This window comes from Marmota monax, unplaced genomic scaffold, assembly GCF_021218885.2.
Source record: "Marmota monax isolate L192 unplaced genomic scaffold, Marmota_monax_Labrador192_F-V1.1 WCK01_AAM20220418_F8-fsc00102, whole genome shotgun sequence".
In the NCBI taxonomy this organism is placed as follows: Eukaryota; Metazoa; Chordata; class Mammalia; order Rodentia; family Sciuridae; genus Marmota; species Marmota monax.
This window is the reverse complement of record NW_026692494.1, coordinates 748,535-775,745: the sequence shown is the minus strand read 5'-3', so window position 1 is coordinate 775,745 and position 27,211 is coordinate 748,535. Positions and strand designations below refer to the sequence as shown.

General features: G+C 40.2%; 2 protein-coding genes across 2 annotated transcripts; both read right to left on the bottom strand.

Moving 5' to 3' along the window:
* Positions 1 to 6,029: 6,029 nt before the first annotated feature.
* LOC124092274 (olfactory receptor 7G2-like) lies at positions 6,030 to 6,980 on the bottom strand. The gene has a single exon (XM_046443736.1). It carries the CDS (start codon positions 6,978 to 6,980, stop codon positions 6,030 to 6,032), a length of 951 nt encoding a protein of 316 aa, XP_046299692.1.
* A 7,095-nt stretch (positions 6,981 to 14,075) lies between these two features.
* On the bottom strand, positions 14,076 to 15,017 carry LOC124092273 (olfactory receptor 7G2-like). Its single transcript, XM_046443735.1, has one exon. It carries the CDS (start codon positions 15,012 to 15,014, stop codon positions 14,076 to 14,078), a length of 939 nt encoding a protein of 312 aa, XP_046299691.1. The 5' UTR covers positions 15,015 to 15,017.
* Positions 15,018 to 27,211: the final 12,194 nt, after the last annotated feature.

Genomic DNA, 27,211 nt, shown 5'->3' with positions numbered 1-27,211 from the left:
TTAATCTTATCAGTGAAAAAAAGATCATCAATGTAAGAGATTAGGAAAATTGGTAGGTCTACAAAATCAGACTCAAATTAACTATCTTAAAACTTGTTACCCACTCTTTAAGACTCAAAATCAGGACAAATTTGCAACTCTTGTGGTCATTACTTTTAGGCACTCTCGCCCAAGAACCCTTTCTTTATAGCCTCCAGCTTTACTTACTTTGGGTAGGGCTGATAAAAGTGAATATATTAAGTTACATAAAACAAACAAATTTTAAAAACCCAATATTTTTTCTGTTGAATGTTCATGTAGGAGGCTACACTCTCCTCTCAGGTGTCTAAGAGCAGGTTGGTCAAAACTGACCTTGTTCCTATCTATTCTTAAAAGTCAGCTGAGATTCCTAAGAGGTCATACTTGGGGACCCGTGGGAAGCTTCCTGGATCCTTTAGCTTTCCTCTACCAGTGGTGCCATTGGCCAGCAGTGTCCATCTTCAGTGACCCTTCTCTTCATAGAATGTGCACTGGTTGGCTTCCTGTCTTCTGGGGTCCTCTCAATCTCCTTGATCCACTGATTGGATGACTCACTACAGTTGCAGAACCCTGAGAGGGGTCCCATTGTCCTCCGGGTTCCAGCTGACATTAGAGGGCAAGGGCAAAAACATTGGCTGCTTTTTCCTTGACCCTTTTACTTCCTTGACTTTGGTCTTAGTTTTAAACACCCAGCAAGCCAGTTTCACAGTCTTAAAGAGTGAGTAACAAGTTTTAACATCAATATCTATAGCTTTACAGATGCCACTTTCATTTAATTGGGGTTAGTATTAGTACTGGAAATCAGCATTACATAATATCTGATGGCTTATTTTCTCAAATTAACCCCATTTTTTTTTAAACAGTAGTTTTGAAAAACACTAACAGACAACAGTTACAACATTCACAAGGAAAATACAAAACAAAATTAACAGAGCAAAAACATTCAGTTTGTGTAATAGCTGTGAACCAAGAAAAATGACTTTTATAATCTTGAATCTTTACTTAATTATATATTATACTTCCTGTTTGAGATTACAGGAATCTTTACAATAAAAATCAATCTTTTGAATACAACTTTAAATGAACCGAAGTCTAGCCTGTTTTGGAGCCATTCTAACATGAAATAAAGTGGGAGGCAGAGCTTTATCTCAGGTAAGGTGGGGCTCTTCACAAGTAACACACTATAACATTACATTGAAACTTGAATCAAAGGCTAAAAGAGGTTTTAACTTTCTTTCTTTTTCTTTTTCTTTTTCTTTTTTTTTGTGGAAAAAGTGGCAGAATGCTTCCAAGCTTTACAATATCACCTTTAAATAGATTGGACTTTTCTTAATACCTTGCAAAAATTCATTTAAATTCCAATTTCAATGTGAAGAGTAACAAAATTGTATATATAACTTATTAACAACAGGTTACTTTATCCAGCTATAAAACATCAAATACACAAATAAATACCAACCAAATTTATTATTTCCAGACTTTTGCTACACCTAATTTTGGTTGGGAGAACCCCAATTTGGCAAAGTGTTCTCTGAGCTTTACATTTAACTAAGCTTAACTTTTAAAGCACAATTTAGAATCCAGAGTCTACAGTAATGATAATCACAGGTCTGCCTGGGTTAATAGAAATCAAAGCATAGCCTTAAATGTCTTATAACTAAAGTATAATTTGGAATTCAGAGTGTAATATAACAATAATCACAGGACTGCATGGATTAACAAAATAAAATGGTAGCCTTAAATCTCTTATAACTTTTAGCAAACAGTGTTAGTTATCAGAAATTGACTTAACCAAAGCAAACAGATATAAGACAGGTCTTCAAATGACAGTGTGGCCTATCTATGTCAAGTACAATAAGAGAGCGCTTATTGGTTATCTTACCAGTAAACTTATATAAACTTTCATTTTATAAACTTTTACATATAAACACTTAGCCAAAGCTTAGACAGATATAGTTCTCAGATGCATACATATACCTAGTTGCATATATTTATGGTGTCAACTATATTGTTATAACCTAAATAACAGTTGTTTAACCAGCTACAAAGTAATCATTTAAGACTTTAAAAGATGTACAAACTCTAATTCCTTTAAGACTTGGTTTCCCCTAGTAATAAAACCTAAAAAAAACCAAGAAAATTATCTCAATACATAAGAGCAGATCAACATTTGGGTTTATAGAAATCAAAGCATGGCCTCAAATCTCTTATAACTAAAGTATAATCAATAGATAAGAGGAGATCAACATTTCAGACTTTGCTTCTTATCAGTCTATTAAAGTTCAAATAACCTTAACTTCTGTGCTAATTTTAGCTAAATTAATCACAAACACAAACTTTTTGAGATTTTCCTTCTTCAAACCTTCTGTGACTTAAACTTTCAAAACTTCTTTGCATCCTTAGTTTTTCCCAATTCCATCTTGGACTTTAGCCCAAGAATATTACCAGACAAAATAATTTCTCATTCAGGAATATTTCTTTAACCTTCTAATTTCCATACTAAAATATATTTCCATACCTATAATTTTTTTAATCTTTTCTAGTTTCAGATCCTTTTTAAAATTCACATTTGGAAACAGACCTTATAAATTTTATCTGTGCATTATTTACACAACAGATTTTATTCCAGGGAGATTTGGACAAGCCAGCATGTACAAAAACTGTGCCTTAATCTTTTTCCCCCAGGTTACATTTAAGGGGTTGGAGCACAGGATAGTTTTTGAGCCTGACCTGTCTCCATTATCCTTATCACAGTGCCATCAACTTTAAATGAGTTTTCCCACTGTCACTTGCACCCAGAGACTCCTTCAGGGTCTTTTTCTTATCTAAGCATAATGCTGTGCCCTGGAGGAGGCCCTTTCCACCCTTTTCTTTAATCTTCCTGGAACATCTCTTTGCAGAGGCTGCCTATTAAAAAACACAGGTGGGCCTGAATTTCTGTCTTTTTCTTTTCTGGGTGAAGTTATTAATTCTGCAGGCATTCAGTTTGATGGGATACTATTATAGCAAGAATTGCTTTGCCCCAGTGATGAATATCCCATGGCCAAATAGGGTCTCTTGTCGGATCTTAGAAGGGGAGACTATTTTTATCCCCATGTCATGAACTGACAGTGCTGGAACCTAGTACCATATCCTTTGTGGCCAGCAAACTCCACCTTGCAGGGGCAAAAGCGGCTGGAAGGCAGGGCAGAGGCCAGATTCTTTTTAATCACTTTTTTTTTTAACAGCCCAGACAGCTTTTCTGAGACCCCACCCCACCCCACCCCAGCTTAGGGCTGGTGTCCTTGATCACAGTGAGATGATCTGCAGCTTCCTGGGGCCAGGCTGAGAAACCGTAAGAGAAGTGCCAGCTCTGGGTTGAAAGATTTAAATCCCTTTCTTCTCATGTCCTGCTGTCCTTGAACACCAGAGGCATTGCCTTTTGGCACCTTCAACTTAGTTCCTGACATTCAGACCACGTATCACGCAACTGTATCAATGCCTGTACAGACAGAATCCCTTTCACATACTTTATCCCTGACGGACCAACTTCAACCCCAAGATTGTATAATAATTTAGAGAAAACATTCAAAGGCCAGATTGTGCTATAGCAAACCATCTTTCTCTTAGACAGGCTTATCCCTATAGATGGCCCATGTAGCCAAAATCTCTCTGCTCAAGAGACTACCAGTAAGATCAATGCAGCATGACTCATGTCTTAAAGGGCCAGTATCAGACAAAAAAAAATCAATAACAACAAAAATAGACAATAGAGAATCATGAAACCAAGGCTGACAGACAGGAACCTTTAAAATAGATGGACTTGCATGTACAAATTTCTCTCACTTACTTTACCTTTGACAGACCAACTCCAACTGCAAGATTGTACAATAATCTAGAAAGCTATTTAAAAGCCAGATCATTACATAAAAAAAAACATTATCTTAGACTTATAGGTGGCCCTTTCTTCAATTCACTTTACCTCTGACAGATCAATTTCAATTGCAAGATTGTACAAAAAGAAACAGAGACCAGCAGAGAGAAGCCCCCAAACCACGGTTGACAGAAATATTTAAATCGACCAGCCAAGAACTTCCCCAGCCAAGAGACCACTCATAGAGTCAATGCGGTACCTGCCAGGTCTCAAAAGCAGATACCAACAAAACAGACAGCAGAGGAATTCCCAAGCCCAAGGCCAACAAACAGAGGAGAACCCAGAACAGATCAGAAGGAGTACATATCCCTCGGTTCTCAAGTCCCACTTACGGGTGACTCCTATACCACTGGCACCAGAGATGTCCCCAGAAAGAGGGACCAGATGTTCCCACAAGGAGAAACTGGGTGTATGGAGTCAAGGGTCTCCACGTGCACACCTGTATGGAATTACCAAATGGACAAGGGTGTTGCGACTTGCCTGAGTTCAGTTTTCTTTTTCTCAAAGTAGAGCAACTGATGGGGCAACTTGTGCAGTTCAGGGAGAGAAGGAAGGAGTTCCTTGAAACAAAAGGAGCTTCCACAGCTGCTGGGAGGGTCCCTCTGATTCAGACTCCCAATTTCTCCAGCAGCTGGCGCTCAACAAACTCACCAGCACCATGAATCCTCAGCATGGAAGCAGGTTTCCCTGGAGAGCCAGGCTGGCCCAAGAAAACTGGAGTGGAGGGGTGCTGCTCTTGTGTTGCCAAATTTGTTGCCAAAAGCTGGGTACTTGTCCCAGATGTCTATCCATTAACAAGGACAAGGTTTTGAGTAAAGGGGGGGGGAAATCATTGCTCTGCTAGCAAAGGAGAAATACAGGGGACTCCTGTCCCATAGGCTGTGATTCTGCCCATCTGCAGGAAGAGGGGGCTTTTATAGAGGGGATTCAGAGAAAATGAGATTGGGAAGGAGAGATCTGGAAGGAGAAGATCAGGGAAAAAAGACGATTGGAGAGGAAAAGTTGAGGGAAAAGAATATCAGAGGAGACCAGGGAAAGAAGATCAGGGAGGAGATCAGGAAGGAGAGGGTTAGGAAAAAGAAGAAAGAACATGTAAGTTTCAAAGCCACAAAGGATATAGTCAAGGCATTAAGTGCACCCTGTTACCTGGTACACTCTAGAAGAACTTACGGGATATTCACAGATAAAACTCCAATGTTGCAAAATTATCTGAAGTCTCTAAGATAATCTAATTATGTAGATTTTACAATGATACTCAGGGGTGGATGGTAATGCGACTGCAGAAGGGTACAGCTTTCCAGGAATTGCCTCATTCCCCCCCCCCCCCCGTAATTGATCAGGGAAATTCAGTTCTTGGGCTTCTCAGGAGGTCCCCCTGTGAGATGGGCACATGTGCCCTAACACGGGGTCAGGCTGAAGAGAGTCTCTGAAAGCAAACCCAGCAGAAGGCGGGAGGACTACAACGGATCAGAAAGGCTTTATTCATTACACAGTGCAGGGGCACATTTTCCAGGAAAGAAAATGGGATCTGGTTACAAGAGGGGTCTGATTTTTATAGGGTTTAGTGAGAGTTCATCATAGCAAAATGTTTAGTGTGACTTAATCACTAAAGACAATTACAGCAGAATGTGTCAGTTGGGCAGTCAGGAAAATTTGTGGAAGTCATGGGAAATTTGTGAAGTTCAGTGACCTTTGTTTTCCTCCTCTCCCCCGGACCCATTGTCCTCCTTTCTCCCTGGGGTTGTTGTTCCCCCTTCCTCCCCAGAGGTGGTTGTTTTCCAAATCCTCAGTCTCCTTGTCCAGAGCTGCCTTTCTCAGAGAGTGCACCAGAGCACAGTTTGCTAACACGAGAAACAGGGCTTCGGTTTCTGCTTCTCTGAAGTCCAAGCAAAGAAAGTTACTTAAAGAACTTGAATTATGTGTCAAATATCTCAAGTTAAATAAAAATAATACTCAGGCTTAAAGCCAATTTAAAATGCACATGGTCAATATTTTGTCTCATTCTTTAAGAACAATGTAGTGATGGAAGAATAAGGTATTCTGGTGAACTAGGAGTTCTGTCACTGTGACTCACTGGATCCGGAAGCCCAAATCCAAGTCAGATAATACATCCTAGAAGAGAAGCTCTCCTTCCTATGAGCTTCCTCAAGGCCCCCTTCATGTCCCTGTTCCTCAGGCTGTAGATAAAGGGGTTAAACATTTGAGAGACCACAGTGTACATCACTGAGGCCACTGCAGAATTTCTGGGGGAGTCAGTCACTGCAGAGCTGATGTACACTCCAAAACCTGTCCCATAGAACAAGAAGACAACCGACAGGTGAGACCCACAGGTGGAAAAGGCTTTATACTTTCCTCCTGATGATGGCATCCTCAAGACAGAGGACACAATGTGAGTGTAAGAGAAAATGATCCCAGAGATGGAAGTAACAGCAAGGAGACCAGTGACCAGATAGACCAGGAGGTTATTGATGAGGGTGTCAGAACAGGCCAGTTTGATGACCTGAGCAAGTTCACAGAAGAAGTGGGGGAACTTCAGGGCTGTGCAGAAGGACAGTCTCAGCACCATCAGAGTGTGGAGGAGGGCATTCACAGAGCTAATGAGCAGGGAAAGTAGAATCAGCAGGACACACAGGCAGGGGTTCATGATAACATTGTACCTCAGCGGGTAACAAATGGCCACATAGCGATCATAGGCCATCACTGTTAGAAGACAATTTTCTAAAACAATAAAAATCAAGACAAAGCAGACCTGGGAGAGGCAGCCTGTGTAGGAGATGTGCTGATTCTGTGCTTGGATGTTCACCAGCATCTTGGGGACGGTGGTGGTGCTTAAACAGATGTCATTAAAGGACAGGTTGGAGAGGAAGAAGTACATGGGGGTGTGGAGGTGGGAGTCACAGCTGATGGCCAGGATGATGAGCAGGTTTCCCAGGATGGTGACTAGGTACATGAACAGGAACAGGCTGAAGATGAGGGGCTGCAGGGCTGGGTCCTCTGTCAGTCCCAGGAGAAGGAATTCTGAAACAGCTGTTTGGTTTCTAGTGTTCATGCTGTTGTTAAATCTGAAAGAAATATTGGGTAACAAGAAAATATATGGACAAAAGCAGAAACACACTTAAAAAACACACCTGCAGACACAATGGTCTTTTTATTTCTAGAACTCAGAACTGTATGAAAATGAAATTCTGCTTTTATGCCACCCTATCTCTGGTACTTGGCTAGGGCAGCCCTACCAATTAGTACACCCACAAATTAACTTCTCGACATCTGTACAATATTCAAGTGAATTTCAGAATATGTTAAAACATCATCATCGTTGTACAGAGTTCAAGATGAACTTCACGCAGAATGGGGACCTCTTGCAGACAGCTCACAAGAAAGGTGGGGGACCCTGTTCCTCCCTCCCATTTTGCTTGTTTCCCCAACCCCCCACTGTTTCCAAGGGTGAAATTCTAGTGACATACTTGCTTTCAATTCCAAAACATTTCCTAAGCCACTCTGCATTACCTGGTTGGCTTCAAGAGGAATGGTTTCAGCATCTCACCCAGATATTAACCTTAGAAGATATGTCCTCAGGAAATGCAGAGAAACTAAATGAGTCAACAGGCTCCTGTTCAAAGGAGTCGTCTCTGGGAAGAGGCCCAGTCACTGTGTCCTGATGAAGCAGGTCTGTTGAGAGAGGTGGTCACGGGCTGACTCCTATGCTCTCTATTTCCCTGGGGCTCTTGTTAGACCAGTAATTTTACAATCATTCAGATCCCAGGAGTGCATATGTTTAAAGACCAAGAGGATAGAAAAAAAAATTTGGAATGGCTGATTTTCTGACCCCAGAGGTCACATGGACACAATTTAGTTCTCCACAATTTTTTTTTCCTGATTGTCTCTGTTTTATGGATCTAGCCTTCAAAACTCAATGTTTTCCAGTGTAGTTACTAATACCAGGAACACTGATTCCTGTTGTAAATGTAACCATATGCTTTATATTTGTGGACATAAAGAATGTAATTAGCTAAGATGTCATGAAAATACAAACATTCAGGAAGTGTCTTTACCAATGTCACACTGATGTTGAATGAACCTTGAGTTTTATTTTTTATGATTGCACAGATTATCATACTGTATCCCAGCATATTGACCCTAATGATTGTATTGATTCTACTCAATGTTGATTGACAAAAATATGGATACAAAAATAGATTCATGATTATAATTCCATAAGTACTTAAGTCCATAAATATTTTTTATTCTTGTTGCAATATTTTGGAAAATTTTTGAGTTGAAGTAGAAAATTTTAATTAAAGTGTAATTACAAAAATCATCAAAAAGTAGCACAGTGCTGATGTGTCCGTATACTCAGAACATTTCTGCTCACTTTGAAACTTCTTATAATTAAGGACTTCAATATTTCCTGAGTTTATCATCACATTTTATAAACACAGCATCCAGTCATGTTAAAAATGTTTAAAATAGGGCTGGGGATGTGGCTCAAGCAGTAGCGTGCTCGCCTGGCATGCGTGCGGCCCAGATTCGATCCTCAGCACGACATACAAACAAAGATGTTGTGTCCGCCGAAAAACTAAAAAATAATAAATATAAAAATATTCTCTCTCTCTCTTTAAAAAAATGTTAAAAATCTTCCCCCCCAGGAAGAACTTACCTCAACTAAGCAAACAAACAAAAGCTTAGAGAGTCTACAGAATGGGAAAAGATATTTCCCACCTGATCCTCAGATGAGGCATTAACATCCAGAATAAATTTAAAAACTCAAAAATCATAAATGGAAAAAAATCAAATAACCCATTTAAAAATGGGAAAAAGAAGTAAATAAAAGAAGAAATACAGATGGACAAAAAGTATATGAAAAAGTATTCAATATCTTTAGCAATTAGAGAAATGCAAATCAAAACTACATTGAAATCCAGGCAGAATAGCAATTCTCAAGAATACAAATAATTATGAAGTATCAGTGAGGACTTGGGGGAACAGTACACTCATTATTGTTGGTGGGACTGCAAATTAATTCAATCACTCTTGAAAGCAGTATGGAGATTCCTCATAAAACTAAAAATGGAACCACCATAAGACCCAGCTATCCCCACTCCTTAGTATATATCCAAAAGATCTAAAATCAGCATGCCATAGAGACACAGCTGCATCAGTGTTCATTCTGTAACCCAATATATATGTACCCCAAAATATATGTAATATATACATCTAGTCCCACAACTTCTGCTTTGATGAGACAGACTTCATAATCACTACCTGCAGATTCAGTCAAAACTTTAAGCTGAGGGATTGTGCTTATTTTCTGTCAAGAGATAAGAAGAATGAGTGAAAAGATAGAAAATGCAAGGTGTTGGGAATAAAAGAAGAACCACAGCATCATGTTAATATATCGGAAACTGAATCTTATGATGATAATGACACAACCTCCCAACTTCAGTGTTCAGGCAGCCTGTGAGCCTTCAGGACTAGGAACATCCCAGGACACTGGGAAATGCATGCCATCACAGGTCAATAGCTGTTAGATTTGAGGAAACTGAAATATTGGCTCAATACAAGAGGCTTGGCAGGGATCTCAGACCTGTCAAATGCCATGTTCTTGTTATGTAAGATTAACATGATAAATGGTTGAGAAAATATGCTTAAATTTGATAAGCTCCTTATGTCTCTAACTTGGTTAAGGAAAGCTGTACAATTTGGCCTATAATTCCACTCCAAGATGCAACTCTTATTTGCACCAAGAAATTGAAAGAGATTATTCATTCAGCTTTATTCACAATGACATAAAATAGCAATCCAAGTTTCTTTCCTATGAGACAAGACTACTTATTTATTGGTGATTATCAGATACTATGTAAAAACAGAGGTCACTAAAAATAAAGGAATAGATGCTATGCATCCAAACATGGAATATCAGAACTACACTGATGATAGGAACAACATAGACACAGAATGAGTTCATTACCATTAAGCTCCATCAAGGTAGGAAAGAAGTATATCAATGTAATGAATTATACAGACATGTACATGTAGTGATAGTAATGCACTAGATTATTTTGAAATTAAATATTTTGGACAAAATTGTATAGTACAATTGAAAGCTGGTCATATTTATTGCATTGCTAATCTTCATCTATTAGAACATAATACATATTACATAATAAAGAATATTAGAATATAATACATATTATATATATATATATATATATATATATATATATATATATATATATATATATTTCAGGCCCATCCAAATGTTATCCAATAAATTTCTTCTAATGACCCCTTGGGGCATAAGTGTCACTCACTTTCTTATCATTGAAGGGCATACGCACAGCTGAGGGTTACAGGGCGTGGAGGCATTATTTGGGGGATGACCATTCCAATAAAAACAGAGGCATCTTCCTTGTGACTCCAAGGGATTGTCTGTAACAATGGACCCAGAGAAGGGAACTCTCATTACTGCCTCTGGCATCATGTCCACATGTGATGCCTGCTTCTGCTGTAACCATCTGGGGACTCAGAGTACATCAAGTCCTTGGAAGAGGCCACCTCATGTAGGGCTCAGAGATACCTTAATCTCTGAATCTACACCGAATTCAATGTAATGAACCATAGTTCTCTTTATTGCCTCCAGATATTAGCGTTAGGGTTTTTTTCCTTTCAAAACTAACAGTGGCATTACTGATGATGTCCTAATATCACAACACATCCCAAACAATGACAATGATCTAATGATGTGCATTTTGTAAATAATGAAGCTGGGTAGGGTGGATGCTAACATGACCCCATAAGGATACATTTTCCCAGGGAATGCCTCATTTATTCCTTAACCAAGTGTGGAAGGTCAGTGCATTTCCCTCCCCGGAGGTCAACCAGTGGGATGCAGCCCATGTGGCCCTAATAATAGGATCAGGATTAATCTAGTTTATAGGGATGACACTGGCCTTGATTCAACCTTACCTTGCCCTGTCCACCTTCTACAAATTTCCTTCTTCTGAAACAGATCCAAAAAAAATTTGTTAAAACAGGATAAAATCTGAGGAGATTAGTACTCTGTTTTTGGTTTACAAGACCAAAGTATTCTTTATCCTCCTAGGGCTCTTCATTGAAAGAGCTGGTTTTCAAGTAAGCTAATTGTAGCTATGATCAAGAAAATAGTGGAGAACAAGAGGATCAATGGTATTCTGCCAATAATAATTAAAGGGTGTTCAAGTGGTTCACCACCAATTCATGTGAATGTAAATAAGTCAGCTAGTCCTACTCAGGAAGGACCTTGTTTGAGGGGTTGAAAGATTATATTTCACTGGTTGGATAGTTGGAGCAAGGGAGACAGTGCTAGAATAAAAACTGAGACCACTAGTGCACGAACCTAATTTGTTAGGAATGAATTATAGAAGTAAGAATTAAAAATATCATTCTGTTTTGATCTGAGGTGGGATATTTAGAGGATTGGCAGGGATGTAGTTGCCTGAGTCTCCTAGTAAGTCATGGGAGAAGTGTACTATAGTTATTAAGAATATAATAAAAAATAATAATAACCCTACTATATCTAATTGTGTAGTAAGAGTGAATGGTATTTTAGCTGAGTCTGTTGTTATGTCTTGATGGAGTGTCAGACTCTGCTTTGTGTAGAAATAGCAGGTGAACTATTACAACAGCTGTAAGGATAAATGGGGAGATGAAATGAAGGGCAAAAATCAGAGTCACTTTTTCAACTGAAAATCCACCTCAAATTCATTCTACTAGATTAGTTCTGACACAAGGGATTGCTGAGAGGAGATTAGTGATTACCTTACCCCTCAGAAGGATATTTGTCCTTGTGGTAAGACACAGCCTATGAATGTTGTTGCTATGACTGCAAAGAGGGGTAGAATTCTAAAATTTCCTGTTTTAATAGAGGTACAGGATCCACTATAAGGACCTCTGCCTACATGAAAGAATAAGCGGAATAGAGAAGAATAGAGAGGCACCATTGACATGCATATAAGGCATTAGTCATGGGTGGCAGTGAACCTTTCCAACAGACATGTACAACAGAAGAAAATGCTGTCATTGTGCGTGACATATAGTGTATAGTAGGAAAGGTCCAGTAAGATTTTAGATGATTAGGGATATGCCATAAAGGGATTCAAAGTTTCCCCATGCTGAGATTTTGGATAAGGTTAGAAGGTCAATGAGTGAGCATTTAATTATTTTAATTAAAGGGTTGGTTTTGCTGATTTGGGTCATTATGGTTTCTGTAGTACAATAACAATGATGATTTTCATGTTATTAGTTATGGTTAAATTCCATATACAAATAATATCATATGCTGCATTTTTATTAAGTATGATTGTTGTTATAATTTTATTAAGTATAATTTAGACATGTAAATGCTAGGTGACACTGATTAACACCATTGACAACAATTATTAATCTGAGAGGCATGGAAGTGGAGGATGCAATCTTTTATTTTTAATGTCCTTCTGTGTCAGGGCACAGGGTAGCAAGATCTTATAGAATTTTCTTCAAAAGAGCCACATTTATGGTGGACTAGGTTTAATTGTTAGTGGAGGAATTGGATACGGAATTGTAAAATAGTTTGGTGGATTTTTCTTGGGGTTAATAGTTTAAAAAAATATTTATTTAGGTGACTGCAATAATCTTTGAGTATAATACAGCTATTGCTACAGAAGAATATCCTGAGACTTGAGGTTCTATTATGATTTGAAGTGCTTCATTGCTAGGACTTTTAATGGTATTATTATTGGTTCTCTTATGGATGTATATGATGACCTGGGAGATGTTATTCAGTTTAAGAATTTAGAACATTGGGTTATGTTTGATAGAGATGAGCTTGGTTTAATTCATGAAGTCTACAGTTATGATGGATTTATATAGTTATGGAAGTTGATTGATGATTGTAGCCAATCAACCCTTGCTTGGTAGCATTTTTCTTATAATTGAAAACACTTGTGGGAATTAAAGAATAATTCCTAGGAGTAAAATGATGGATGGGAGGAATGCTCAAAAATATACTTTGATTGGTCTTTTATGTTTAGAGGTGATAGTTGAAACTGTAATTTGAGTGTGGGCAATAGATCTCAAGGGTGTTTTTCCTAATCAAATTAGATGTAATAGAGTTGATGCTGATTTTGGACTAAAAGTAAATTTAGGTGGGGTGATGGTCAGTGTATAGGAATTGAAAACTATCTTAAAATGGTTGTAATTAAGGGAATTTTGAATAATATTTGTTAATAGATTCACCTGTACTGTGATGGTAAAGCTACCATGGTAGTCAAAGGGGCTGAAATTTTTAGGGGCAGTGGTGTGGTTATGAATGGGGTATTTATAGGGGGAAATATTGATAGAAAAGAGAAATCCTGGAAAAATGCTGCCAGTTGTAAGGTGTTTAATTGAATTAAATAATAAAGGTTTGTTTTCATTAATGCAGGTTAGCATCGAGATTCCTGGATATCCTAGTTGAGCTAAGGAAATTAAGGTGTGTACTGTAGACAGCAGTGAGGGACTTGGCAATGCATGTGATGAATAGCCTCAGAGGTGGGTACACAACATGTGTGCTGACTCCACAATTAGGTCTTCAGAGTAGAAACCTGTTAGAAGGACATTCCTGAGAGGGCCAGGCTTCTGCTGATAAGTGAGGATGAGTACATGGTAAGGCTAAAAATAGACCTCCTATTTTTGAATGTCCTCTTTGTCATTCAGGTTATGGATGATTATTCCAGAGCATATGAATAGTATAGCTTTAAAAAATGCATGGGTACAGACATATAGAAATGCTAGGTGACACTGATTAACACCAGTGACAACTATCATTAATCTGAGTGATATGGAAGTGGAGGATGCAAACTTTTATTTTTAATGTCCTTCAGTGTTAGGGCACAGGGTAGCAATAGCTCTTGATTGGATGAATTCTGGAAGCAGAGCAATGGAATGGAGCATAGAGATGAAAATCATAATCCTATGTCACAAAGCTGGGCAAATGCCAAGTCAGATCAGAGCCCAGGCTGACATGTATTTAGGTGTCCATCACAGCCATTCTCAAAGGTGTGGGGATGGAGGACCAGGCATTCTTACTCACCTGTACTCTGTCAGCTGATCTCCTGGTAGAGAACAAAGCTCACAGCCGGTGATAAAGTCACAGAGAAGAGGGTGACGCAGTGAAGAGATGCCCCAGGGCTCCTTTCATTTCCTTGTTCCTCAAGCTATAGATGAAGGGGTTCAGCATTTGAGGGACCACCATGTACATCATTGAAGCCACTACATTCTTAATGGAAGAGTCACTTACTGCAGAACTCATGTACACACCAAATCCTGTCCCATAAAATAAGGACACAACCGAGAGGTGAGACCCACAGGTGGAAAAGGCTTTATACCTTCCACCCACTGATGGGATCCTCAAAATAGAGGAGACAATTCGAGCATAAGAGAAAATAATCCCAGAGAGAGGGACACCAGCAAATAGAATTGATCCCCAAAACACCAGCAAGTTGTTGATGAGGATGTCAGAACAGGAGAGTGTGATGACTTGAGTCAGTTCACAGAAGAAGTGGGGGATCTCCAGGGCTGTGCAGAAGGACAGCCGCAGCACCATCAGAGTGTGCAGAAGGGCGTTCACAGTAGAGACCAGCAGGCAGAGTAGAACCAGCAGGACACAGAGGCGGGGATTCATGATGACCATATACCTCAGAGGGTGACAAATGGCCACATAGCGGTCATAGGCCATCACTGCAAGGAGGCAATTTTCTAAGCCACCGAAGATCAAGACAAAGCAGAGCTGGGAGAGGCAGCCTGTGTAGGTGATGCTCTGAGTGTGTGCTTGGATGTTCACCAGCGTCTTGGGGATGGTGGTTGTGCTTATACAGATGTCAGTGAGGGACAGGTTGGAGAGGAAGAAGTACATGGGGGTGTGGAGGTGGGCATCAGAGCTGACGGCCAGGATGATGAGCAGGTTTCCCAGGATGGTGACCAGGTACATGGACAGGAACAGGCTGAAGATGAGGGGCTGCAGGGCTGGGTCATCTGTCAGTCCCAGGAGAAGGAATTCTGAAACAGCTGTGTGGTTTCTGGGTTCCATGTCACTGATGAATCATACCAAAAAGGTCGGGTGAAAAAATGAATCAGGTGGCTTCTAGGGAAGCTACAGCCTGCATCACCTGAGTGTGCACTTGTAACTCCTTGGTAACACTCTGGGCTTACCTTTTATAGGGTCTGAAAATGAGGACAGTCCTGTATGTCTAAAAACTTTCTAGGTGAATTTTAAAACCCTAAACTTTGAGAATCAGTACTTTAAAAAAAAAGAAAAGAAAGAAAAAACATTTCTCTTGTGAGCAACATGAATATGTAACATTGTCTAGAAACTCTCCCCAGTGCTCTCCTCAGCTCCTCCAGTCCTTTCCCTGTACTGAGCACCAACACTTTTCCATGCTTTGTACCAGGTACTGAGACTGTAGCAAAAACTAAGACGCAGATTTCCTTTGAAAATATTTCCCTCCTTCAACAAAAACAAAGGTGAAGATAAATGTATCAAGCCCATTTCCAGTACAAGGCTCTCTGCCTTTACCATGACTCAGGATCCCCTGAAGGGCTTATCTAAGTTCAAATGCATCAGTTCCTGCTCCCAGGCCCCTGCACCCCAGAGAACAAGCCACAGACACCAGGAAGCAAGTTAGTGTGGCAACCACTTGGTCAGAGCTCAGGTCCTCTGACTCCTGAGGGGACTCTCTTGACCAATCTCTGCTAACATCTATGGACATACTGAATTGGCACCACCAAATGACCATGACCATGTCATAGTTTCCTTTTATAATTTTGATACTTTGTTTCTGAATATAACCCCAAATTTCCCCTGGATTTTTAGTTCTTCCCACTTCTATCAGTAAGTTAATTGTAGCAGGTAGAGTGATTTCAGAAGTGGACGTGAAAATATTCGATGAGGTTGCTCATAAATTGAAAGCTCATAAGGCTCCTGGAAACTCCAGCGATAGGCTTTAGTAACTCATGACATTTTAGTAACTCATGAGTAACCATGACAGTGACATTCTTTGTCTTATCTGAAGAGAATTTCTTCCCTCAGTGGGGTAACATGTCATTAAATTCAGTAAACCAGCAAACGACACAATAACTAAATGAGAGAGAAAATGAGGTGCAGAGTCTCCTGGAAATAGACAGAGCTTGTTGGACTTTAGTAGATAGAATTACAATATAATCGACTTGGGTAAACTGGTGTCTCAACACGTGTGTCCCTACACATCAATGGTCCTCTATTATGGGGCAAAGAATAGCAGTGTGACCGTCATGATTATTTGCAATGGTAGACACCACCTTATGAATTTAGTCCAGGCTGCTGCATTAGCTTTGTGAATGGGGACATTGTCACCTGGATGAGAAGACTGGGTGTCCTCATTGCATTATGGGTGTGTCAATTAGCTACAATGTGGTAATTGTTTCACAATGTGTGCCCCAAATGCACCACTGCATACCTGAAATGATTACAACTCTTCTTTGTGCAATTAAACCTGGAGGGGAGGCTTTTTAGGGGAAGTGGCAAATGATAAGGATTAAATTGAGCAAAAGCATCTAGGAAATGAAGAATCCTTGTCCTGGCATTGCCTATCGTGTGTGTGTGTGTGTGTGTGTGTGTGTGTTTGTGTTGAGACGGAGATGTGAGTGTGTCTTCCATGAGCAATAGCACACATTTTACCCTCTCAGAGGGAAGGAAGTAATTAGAGCAAACAGAGACGGTATCTTTATCAGGATGAAACCATATTTTGGGGAGGAATTTCTGTACTAGAACTACCAGTGGCAATATTATTAACATCGAAAATTAAAGGAGGAAAGAAATGTCAATTATAGCAACAATTAATTAGAACTGGACATAAGATGATAATGTACACAGCAATGAAAATGAATTAAATAGCAAATAAATTAGCTGCATCACAAAAATGATTGGTATCTCAATTAAGAAAAATTTTATATGAACATGTCTATACCCTGAAAATTTTTCAGTATTTTTGAGCCTGCACAGGTGCACGTTATTTTTTATGGGACATTTATGTGTAAAAGAAAACAAATAGTAAAGTAGAGTTGGACATCCAATAGGCATCATGAAAAATTCATACACATTCCTATCCTGAAGGGACTCTCTTGAGATATTTTCTTTTCATTCTTAAAAATATATTCTAATTAGTAATACATGAGAGTAGAATGCATTTTGACACATCCTACAAAAATGGGGTTCAACTTCTCATGCTTCTGATTATACATGTTGTAGGTCATACCAATCCTGTGAGCATATACATACTAGGTACTTTTTATCAAATAAAATAAGAGGCAGAAATGAAGTTCCCACCTGACATCATACATTTACACAAACTTGAATTTTTTACTACATTAATAAAATGAACATGCTAACAAGATATATGTTATTGTACCTTTATTTTTACTAATTTGGTAGTTATCTTACAAATAATCAATGATAATGTTCCACATTTTAAATATTTCTTTAATATTTTTTTAGTTGTTGATGGACACAATATCTTTATTTATTTATTTATTTATTTATATGTGGTTTTGAGGATGGAGCCCAGTAATTCACATGTGCTAGTCAAGAGCTCTGTCACTGAGCTACAGCCCCAGACCTTAAATCTTTATACAAAAAAGTCTAGTGTGTATGTTAGTTTTAATTGGCATTCTCTGGCATCTATTTTTTTTATTATTGATGACATATTAGTGCTTCTTTATTTAACTTAAATACATAGCATTCTGCTATATTGCCACAATTTATTTCCACATTCCTTGGCTGATGGTTGTTAAGGGGACTGCCTCTTTTTATTGACGATATGACTGTAAAATGAACATGGTGGGGAGAAGGTGGTCATCTATGATGACCATAAAGAACTGTCTCAGAGGAAACATCTCCTGCTGACACTGTGGTTGTTGGAAGTCTGGCCCCAGAACTGTGAGAAAATAAACTCCCACTGTCCTGTGTCCCTCTTGTGCTAGTTTGTGTAGAAAGATCAGGAGATGGACACACTGTCCAAGAGCCCTCCTCAGCACCCCACAGGAACTCAAGTCAACACCAGAAAATTTAGAAACAGCCACTGTGTTTGAGGGAGGGCTGATTTCTGCTCAGAAGGAGATGGGTCCTGTCCTTGAGGACAGTATGAGGCCAGCTGGTGAGCACTGGTGTGCACGCACTCGAGGGCTTGTCCAGAGCATGACGGACAGCGGACAGGGGAGTCAAGGGGCAGTTTCTCCTGATCTAAGCTCGTCCCCTCCTCACCGCTCCCCCAGGCTGAGAGCTCATGAAACACCTGCCCTCCCCCCAGCACTAACTGATCAGCCGTCCGTTACCTGGCTGACCTCACCAGTGATGCTCAGCCTCTCACCTGGAGGTAGAGAAGTCCTGGTCACCCAAAGGTGACATTCCTAGTGAGAAAGGCTCATCTTTGGGAGGAAGCCCAGGTGCTGCTGTCTGGCTGAGTCAGGGCTGTCAGTGGTCACAGGCTGACTCCTACAGTCTCTGTGTCCCTGGGGCTCAATATCCAAAGCTGCTCATTAGACAGCAGTCTTACTCTCATTCTGACCCCAGGAGAGAACATCCTTCAAGACAAACTCCATACCTCCTCACAGGTGGGGAGTGAGGAAGGTGATTTCCTGACCCCTGAGGCCCCACACACAACACCTCGTTCTCGCTGTTGCTCCTGCTCCCCGCTGTCAGATGGCCTGGCACACATTTCTTTCTTTTTTATTTATTTATTTTTTAGTTTTCAGCAGACACAACATCTTTGTTTGTATGTGGTGCTGAGGATCGAACCCAGTGCTGCGCACATGCCAGGCGAGCGTGCTACAGCTTGAGCCACATCCCCAGCCCCCGGGGCACACATTTCTTATGGTACTTTTCCAATAAATTCCCACCCTCCCTTCTATCTATACACAAAGGCATCTCTATATATGTCATGGTAACACAAAGTCTAATTCCAATATGAGTTTAAACATATGTCCTAAACATTAGTAAAATACTATAAATCTAGCAAGGATATTCTAGAAAAGAAAGCACACCTACTTTCTCCTTTTGAAAAATCATCACATATTTTCTAAATATTTGGAATTTTTACTCTGTATATTTTGCACAGTAGATTCTAGTTAATTCTCAGATGAATGTCGAGTGCAAATGTTTCAGACAGGGCTGTTACTCCCTATTGAAATTGCACTTATAACTTTTCCTATGCCACAATGTAATAAATTGTTGTTAATTATATTTGCCTTGATATGCCATTAAACACTACAATTGATTCTTCGTTTCAAATAACAAGATTGCACCTGTTGACATCCCCTTTCATCTTCCCTCTGCTTTGTTTAAATAATTATCCCTGCCCTGCCTGCTGCCTTCACTTGCTTTACTCTGAGATCACACCACAGAAAAAGATGCTGTAACTAGAAACCATGCTCCAAGCTTGGCCTTTTTAGTTTCAAGCACAGAAATTATGCTTAGAGAATTGAAGTCATGTGTCAGCCTTGCAGAGATGGTCATGAAACATTGGAAAGTTTCAAGAAAGTGAAATTGCAGCTGGTCATTACATTATCTTGTCCTTTTACAGAATGTGGTGGCAGAGAGTATCAGGCAATTGACTCACCAGGAATCCCCTCACTGTGAATCACTGCAGAAAACCAAGTCCAAAGCAATCACAGAGGAAACATTGTCCTACACATGAGCTTCCTCAAGGCCTCCTTCATGTCCCTGTTCATCACGCTGTAGATAAAGGGGTTCAGCATCTGTGGGACCACTGGATACATCACGGGGACCACTGCAGTCTCCCTGGTGGAGTCAGTCACTGCAGAGTTAGTGTACATCCCAAAACCTGTCCCATAGAACAAGGGGACAACAGACAGGTGAGACCCACAGGTGGAAAAGGCTTTAGGCTTTTCACCCAATGGTGACCTTTTTTTGGACAGAAGACACAATGTGAACCTAAGAGAAAATTATTACAGTGAGAGAAAAACCAGCAAATAGGTCAGCCACCAAAGATATCGGCAGGTTATTGATGAGGATATCAGAACGGGCCAGCCCAATGACCTGAACAAATTCCAGAGGAAGTGAGGGATCTCAGGGTCTATGTAGAAGGACAGCCGCAGCACATCAGACTGAAGTAGAGCATGCACAACACTAAGGAACAGGGGAGTAGACTCAGCAGTGCAACGAGGCCAGGGCTCTTGATGACCTTGTGCATCAGGGAATGTCAAATGGCCACATCGTGGTCAGAAGCCATCACAACAAGGAAATATTTTTTCAAACCAGTAAAAATAAGGAAAAAAACAAACTTGGAAGAAGTATGATGCTTGAAGAAGTATGATGAAGAAGTGTGATGTTCTGATCCTGTGTTTGGACGTTCATCATCTATGGGACTCTGGTGGTGGTTAAACTCATGTCCGTAGAGGACAGATTGGAGAAAAAATAATACACGGGACTGTGAAGGAGGCAGTCAGTGCTGAACGCTGGGATGATGAGCAGATCTCCCAGGAAGGACCAGGCACCTGCACCAGAAGAGGCTGAAGAGGAGGGGCTGATGCTCTAGATCATCTGTCAATCCAAGAAAAAGGGATTCTGCATCAGACGTTTGGTTCCTAGCTTCCGTGTTATGGAGGAGTCTGATAGACTAGGTAATATTTTAGTTAGCATTTTTACTGCTGTGACCAAAGTACCTGACAAGAAATGTGTAACGGAGAGGAAGTTTAAATAAACTCATGGTTTTGGTGGTCTCATTCCATAGACATCCTATTCCATTGCTCTGAGCAGAGGTGAGGTGGAACATCATGGCAGAAGATTGGCCAGAAGACGGAAGTTCAGGACATAGCAATCGGGAAGCAGAGAGAGAGCTCTGCTCATTAGGGATAAAATATAAACCCCAAAATCAAACCCCACGGTGTCCTACCTCAACCAGCCACACCCTACCTGCCTATGGTTACCACCCACTTAAACCATCAGTGGATTAATGCATTGATGAGGTTAGGGCTCGAGTAACCCAGTCATTTCACCACTAAGCTTTCCTGCATTGTTGTACACGTGAGATGTGGGGGAACACCTCATATCTAAACTGTTGATAAGCATGCGAGATACTGAGGTTTTTAAATGGACAAGGTTTTAAAATGAATACCCAGGTGGGGTGAAAAGATACTAAAGGTATGGACAGCAGCAGTATCACTTAGAATAGAATGTGAAAACCATCCCTGTGGACACATTAAGTTCAAACTTCTATATTCCAGAATTGTGAGAAAATAGATTTCTGTTGTGATGGTGCCCAGTCTGTGGTTTTTGGTTATGCCAGCCCTGGCAACGAAGAGATCACAAACCCCCCTCGCCAGCATATCTGTAAGAACTCAAGTGAATTTTGAAATGCTTTGTAACTGTCATCACACTGGAGAAGGGGCAGATTCCTGCACTGAAGGTTATGGGCTCTGTCCTTGAACAGGGTGAGACCAGACAATGAGAACTGGGTCAGACCTGGGAGAAACGGGATGGAGAACATGACATGGGGTCTCACAGTGGGCAGGAGAGGGGTGGGGCTGCTTCTCATCATGATTTTTCCCCCCTGATTCTTACTCTCCTACCTCTTCCCAGGATCTGATTGAAGTCATACACTCACCCCCTTCCAAGGCATTTGATAAGGGACTTTGTGTTACCTTGGTTGACTTCAGGAGGAGCAATGTCCAGCATCTCACCTGGAAATTGAGCGTGGAACCTCTGTCCTCAGGACGTACAGTCAGACTAAATGAGCCAAAGGGGGAGTGTTCTCTTCTATATCAATAATGTTTACTGAACCTTAATTCCAGTTTTTGTGTTTTTCACAGAAGACTCATCTAGTGTATGATCAACACTGAATGCCAAATATACAGACAGGACCACGACGCCCTGATTAGAACTTTATAAACAAGTTTTCAGTCTTGTCAAAGAGTCTTTTTCCTCACTAATGGAGACTGTGAATTGAAATCACAGTTCTTTCTTTTTCAAGGAAGGGTTGATTCAATTCCAAAATCATCAAAAAGTGGTAATACACAGATGGATTCACATGCTTAGCACACACGGACAGATTTCAGCTATCATTTGATGTGTGGAGATTCTGCTTCATGCGGGAATTCATTTTAAAACCTTGTCCATTGAAAAAGCTGAGTATCTGCGCGTGCTTATCAACACATTTCACCGTATGTTGATTCATTGCTTCTGTGTGGTGCCAAGGATGAAGCCCAGGGCCCTACAGGTGCTGGGCACACACTCTACCACTGAGCTCCACCCTCAGCCCACGTAACTCACTCTATATGAACTTTCAGTTTTCAAGATGCATGATTTAATATTTAGATCAAATAGCATCAGATATCTTCCTTCACATCTCAACCTCAGTCTCTTCTAAGAAGAGGAATGAGAGATAAAATATCTAAAGTTGTCAATGGGCTTATAAAACATGGGGAATTTTTCCTTAAAACACAAAAACAGTAGTAATGTGAAATAATAAAATTAGTACCGTTTCAAAAAGAATGAAAGGTAAACATGACATCGAAAGTAGACAAAAGGAAAGCCTCTATGGATGTATCTCTTCAAGCGAAAACACGATGCTGTGTCCAAGTAATGAAGACTGACTCTTCTAGGAGACTGTAGCCAAGAACAACTGTGAAAGTTGTCTTTAATCAACTAATTGATTTGGTTTTGACTTGATCAAAATATCTGTATGTATTTGTGAGGTATAAGGTGATGTTTTGTTTCTTTTGTGGATTGAGTAGTGATAACTCAGTTATAACTGAGTTTTATCTTTGTTTCCTTTGCTGGACAGAAGCTTTCATACTTTATAGGTGCATTATTTATAGCATATCCATCTCCTAAAATGTTATCTTTGCTCTTTGGTGAGCACATTCATATTTCTGTCTTCCATTTGGAGATATACATCTCTGTTAATTGTGTTTACTTTACTGGGCCAGAAAAGACCATAGCTCATTCTTCCTATCAAACCCTAACCTGTACCTAGTGATGGACCCCCCTTTCTCTGCCCTCCCTCCTCTGATCCCTGTATCTGGTGGCCACTATTCTGTTCCCACTTCTATGACATCAATTTTGTGAGATTCCTGCTCTGTGTGAGATCATGCTGTGTTTGTCTTTCAATTCTTGACTTATTTCACTTACCACAGTGTTCAAAGTTTCCTTCATTTTGTCACAAATGATAAAATTGCATGCTTCCTCATGGTAGAATAGTATTTATTCTGTGGTGTGTGTGTGTGTGTGTGTGTGTGTGTGTGTGTGTGTTTGATGCCTCTGGCATAACAGACTGGGAATATTGGTGGAGTATTTTTTCACCTGTTGATTTCATTTTCTTTGAGTAGATACTCAAGAAAGGAATTCCTGGGTTGAGTGGTAGCTCTAGTTTTAGTTTTGAGGGTAACCCCATAATATTTTCCATATGGCTGCAACAATTTAAATTCTCAACAAGAATATTCAAGTTCCTATCTCCACATCCTCATTAGAACTTGTTGTTATGTTTTATCTTTTTCATGGTGATCATTCTCACTGAGAATATGATATCTCATTGTGGTTTTGATTTGCACTACTCTAATGGTTAATGGTATGGAGCATTTTTCTATATATATGCAGTCTTTTTTTTCTTTGCTACTGGGGATTGAAAGTAGGGGCACATAACCACTGAGCCATATCCTCAGCCCTTTATTTTTTTATTTTTCATTTTAGGACAGTCTTTCTAATTCTCTGAGGCTGGCTTTGAACTTGAAATCCTCTTGCCTCAGCCTCCTCAGTTGCTGGGATTACAGGCACACACCACCATGACCAGCTTTAGCTGTCCATTTTTAAGAATCTTTTGATAAATAACTATGCAGACATTCAGTACATGTATAAACTGAGTTATTTGCTTTTTACTATTCAGTTGTCTTCTATATATATACATTTACATATATTGGGTATTAACCTTGTCAGATGTGTAATTTGCAAATATTTTCTCCCAATCTGTAGTTTGCCTCTCATATCTGTCCACTGTTTCCCTTGCTGGACAGAAGCTTTCATACTTTATAGGTGCATTATTTATATAGGTGCACTAATTGATAACACATTCTTTATATTTGTTAACTTGATGCTTAAATCATTATATTTAAGATGATGCACTTCTTTTGAAAAGGACTTGAAAAACCTGAAGGAAAAGAGCAACAACTTGTTAGCATGTCCTAAGGGTGCTTAGGACACTTGGTGACGTGACCTCCCAGCACTTAGGTCCAGGCTGCTTGCTTGTTCACCTGCAGAAGGAGGAAGACAAAGATGATCCAAACAGGAAAAAGACCCTGAATAAACACTCGGGGATCGCTGTGGGATCTGACAGCACTTAAACATGCCATCCTTATGAGCAGCTCCGCAGGGAACTCATGTTTAGTGGGCAGGTTGTGCTTGTATGCAGGGTTATCAAGGTACATGGTTGAAGAAATGGGTTTGTATTGTCAAATGCTTGCCCCTGTGAATTGGTTGAAGGGAGCTACACTCTTGCTGGTCACAGAGGTACAAGCCTGTGGTGTCAGCTACTTAGGAGACTGAGGCAGGAGGATCACAAATTCAAGGCCTTCCCAGACAACTTAGTGTGATCCATTCTCAAAACAACATAAAAAGGGCTGGGGGTACAGCTCAGTGTTAGTGGGTCTCTGATTTCAGTCCCCAGTGTATGAAAAAGGAAGAACAGAAAAGTAAGCAAGCTAGTCAGCAATGCCCAAATGAAGGAAGACCTTGAAGCCAATAATTACTTCCCAAGTATAGATATCTTTCATTTTGATGAAGAAACATGAAAGACAATATCCATTCAGCTTTATTCATAATGGCAATAAAACAAATATACAAATTTTATCAAAATTGTGAAGACTTTCTTTTTACTGTCACCAGACAGCATGCAAAATAAAGTACACTAAACCCCAAAAAGTGATGGTCTCTCAGAGCTACACCAATGAAAGTGACAACCAAGATGCAGAAATCATTTATGACCTTGACAATCAAGATGCAGAAATCATTTATCAAGGTCAAAGAGAAGAAAATGGTTGCAATCACTTGTTCAGCCTTGTAAGAATGAGTGATAAGAAGGCCTTACTGTTCTGAATAAGGTTTAGGGGGAAAGAGGGGGCATTAGTATTAAAAACTGACCACAGGGCTGGGAGGAGCTCAGTGGCAGGGTGTCTGCCTGGGGTGTTCTAAGCCATGATGTCACAAAAACAAACAGAAACAAAACTGGCTGCAGTAGTCAAATTTCTCTCTCTACTTCTCTGATGAGGATATATGTCATTACACTTACAGACTGTCATATCATCTGGATAGGATCATTCTCTGCAAAATCCTTTTTCAACATGAGTAACACCCATCCACATGTTCACATTCACAAGTGAAGAGGATCCGGGTATGGAAGTATCAATTTTAAAGCCACCATTCAGGGCTGGGGATGTAGCTCAGTTGGTAGAGTGCTTGCCTCACATACACAAGGCTCTGGGTTCAATCCCCAATACTACCAAAATAAATAAATAAAGCCACAGAAGACACAGATGTGTTCTACACAAATCCTTAGAGAGGTCTGTGATCTGTGGACCAAGTCAGGTCCCTCAGCTTTCTGCCTCTGGCACCATGTCCAGGCACAACACCTGGATCTGTGGCAACCACCTGGGGATGAGGAGAGCACCTCCTTAGAAGAATCTACCTCCTGTAGGACTCAGGGGAACCACAAGTCTGGAAACTACTCTTTCCTACTCCTGAAGTCCTTTTAAGAAAAAAATTCTCTTTGTCCAAAACCAATATTTTGAAACCATTACTGAGATAATCTAAACATCTGCATTTTATAACAGTGCAAATGAACAGGATAGATGCTGATGTGACCTCATAAGGACACAGTTTCCCAGGAGGCATCTCAGTAATTCCCTGAGTGTGAATGAGTATTTTTGCTTCACAGAGGGTCCACCAGTGAGATCAGTGCCCGTGGCCTTAACCATGGGACCAGGCTGAAGATGGTCTCCACACAAGGCCTTGACTTGGACAAATTGTTCCCAGCCCACTCCACCTTCTTATGTTACAGAACTGTCCAAAAACCAAAGAAGAGCTTGAAATCCAAGAGGAAATGCAGCTACCTTTCTATTCGCGCAGGCTTGTGATTGGGAGAGGTTGTGTTCTAGGTGATAGTAGCATTGCTTACATATTTCCCTAGCCTTTCCCGTCCTCCAACTTGCCTGTTTCTAAGACTGTGCCAACACAAGTTTTCTAGATCTAAACACTTCCTTCAGGCTACACTTCTACAAACCTGGGCGAAGAAACTGGTTTGCAATATTGAAAGTTTATGTCTAACGGCACAGACTTGGACAAAACTCAGTGTTACGTTTCAAGAGAAATTTACATGCACTTGTTTGTCACCTTTCCCCATCATTTTAGGAACATGGGGTGGCAGAATCACAGGGCATTCTGGGTCTTGAGGAAACCTGTCAATTTGTTTTCATCTAGAAATACAAGTCAAAAGCCAAAGACACAGCCTAAAGGAGCAGTTCTACTCATGAGCTTTCTCAAGGCCCCCTTCACGTCCCTGTTCAACATGTAAAGGACCAGAGTGGACATCACTGGGGCCACTACACTGTTTTTTTAATTACTTGAGTATATTAACATCAGGTCTCTTCGTTTTGTTAGGATGGAAGGCATCTTCACTAATCAAGTTCAACTATCACGGAATCTTCTCAATGACATCATCTAATTATGAAATTTTATGGATAATGACCCTAATGATGGTGGGTGTTCTTACTGCCTTGAAGGATATGGATTAGCAGTAACAGGTCCCAGCTGTGGCTTCACAGGGCATGAATACTCAGGCTTTTGCATTTATCCTCACAGTAGGATTAAGTTTAGGATGAAATGAACAAGATCCCAACCAGGGGGACAGCTGGAAACTATTCCATATTCAAAAACATCACTTTGTTTAAATACTATCCTGCCCTGTCTGTCTTCTCTACTTACCATCTTTTGAGAATGTACCAAAGAACATTTGCTTCAGACGGATCCTATGGGACCTGAGAAAAGCTGTTGTGTTTAGATCATTGAAGTCATGTGGAAACCCTCATAGAGATAACCATGAAGCAATGTCAGGATCTGAACCAAGTTCAATGCACCTGCTCATTATGTTGCTTAGTCATTTTGGGAAAATGCAGTGATAGCAGTACCAGGCATTCTGTTCTTTTATGAACACTAGAAACATAATTCCAAAAAACAATGTCAGTGCA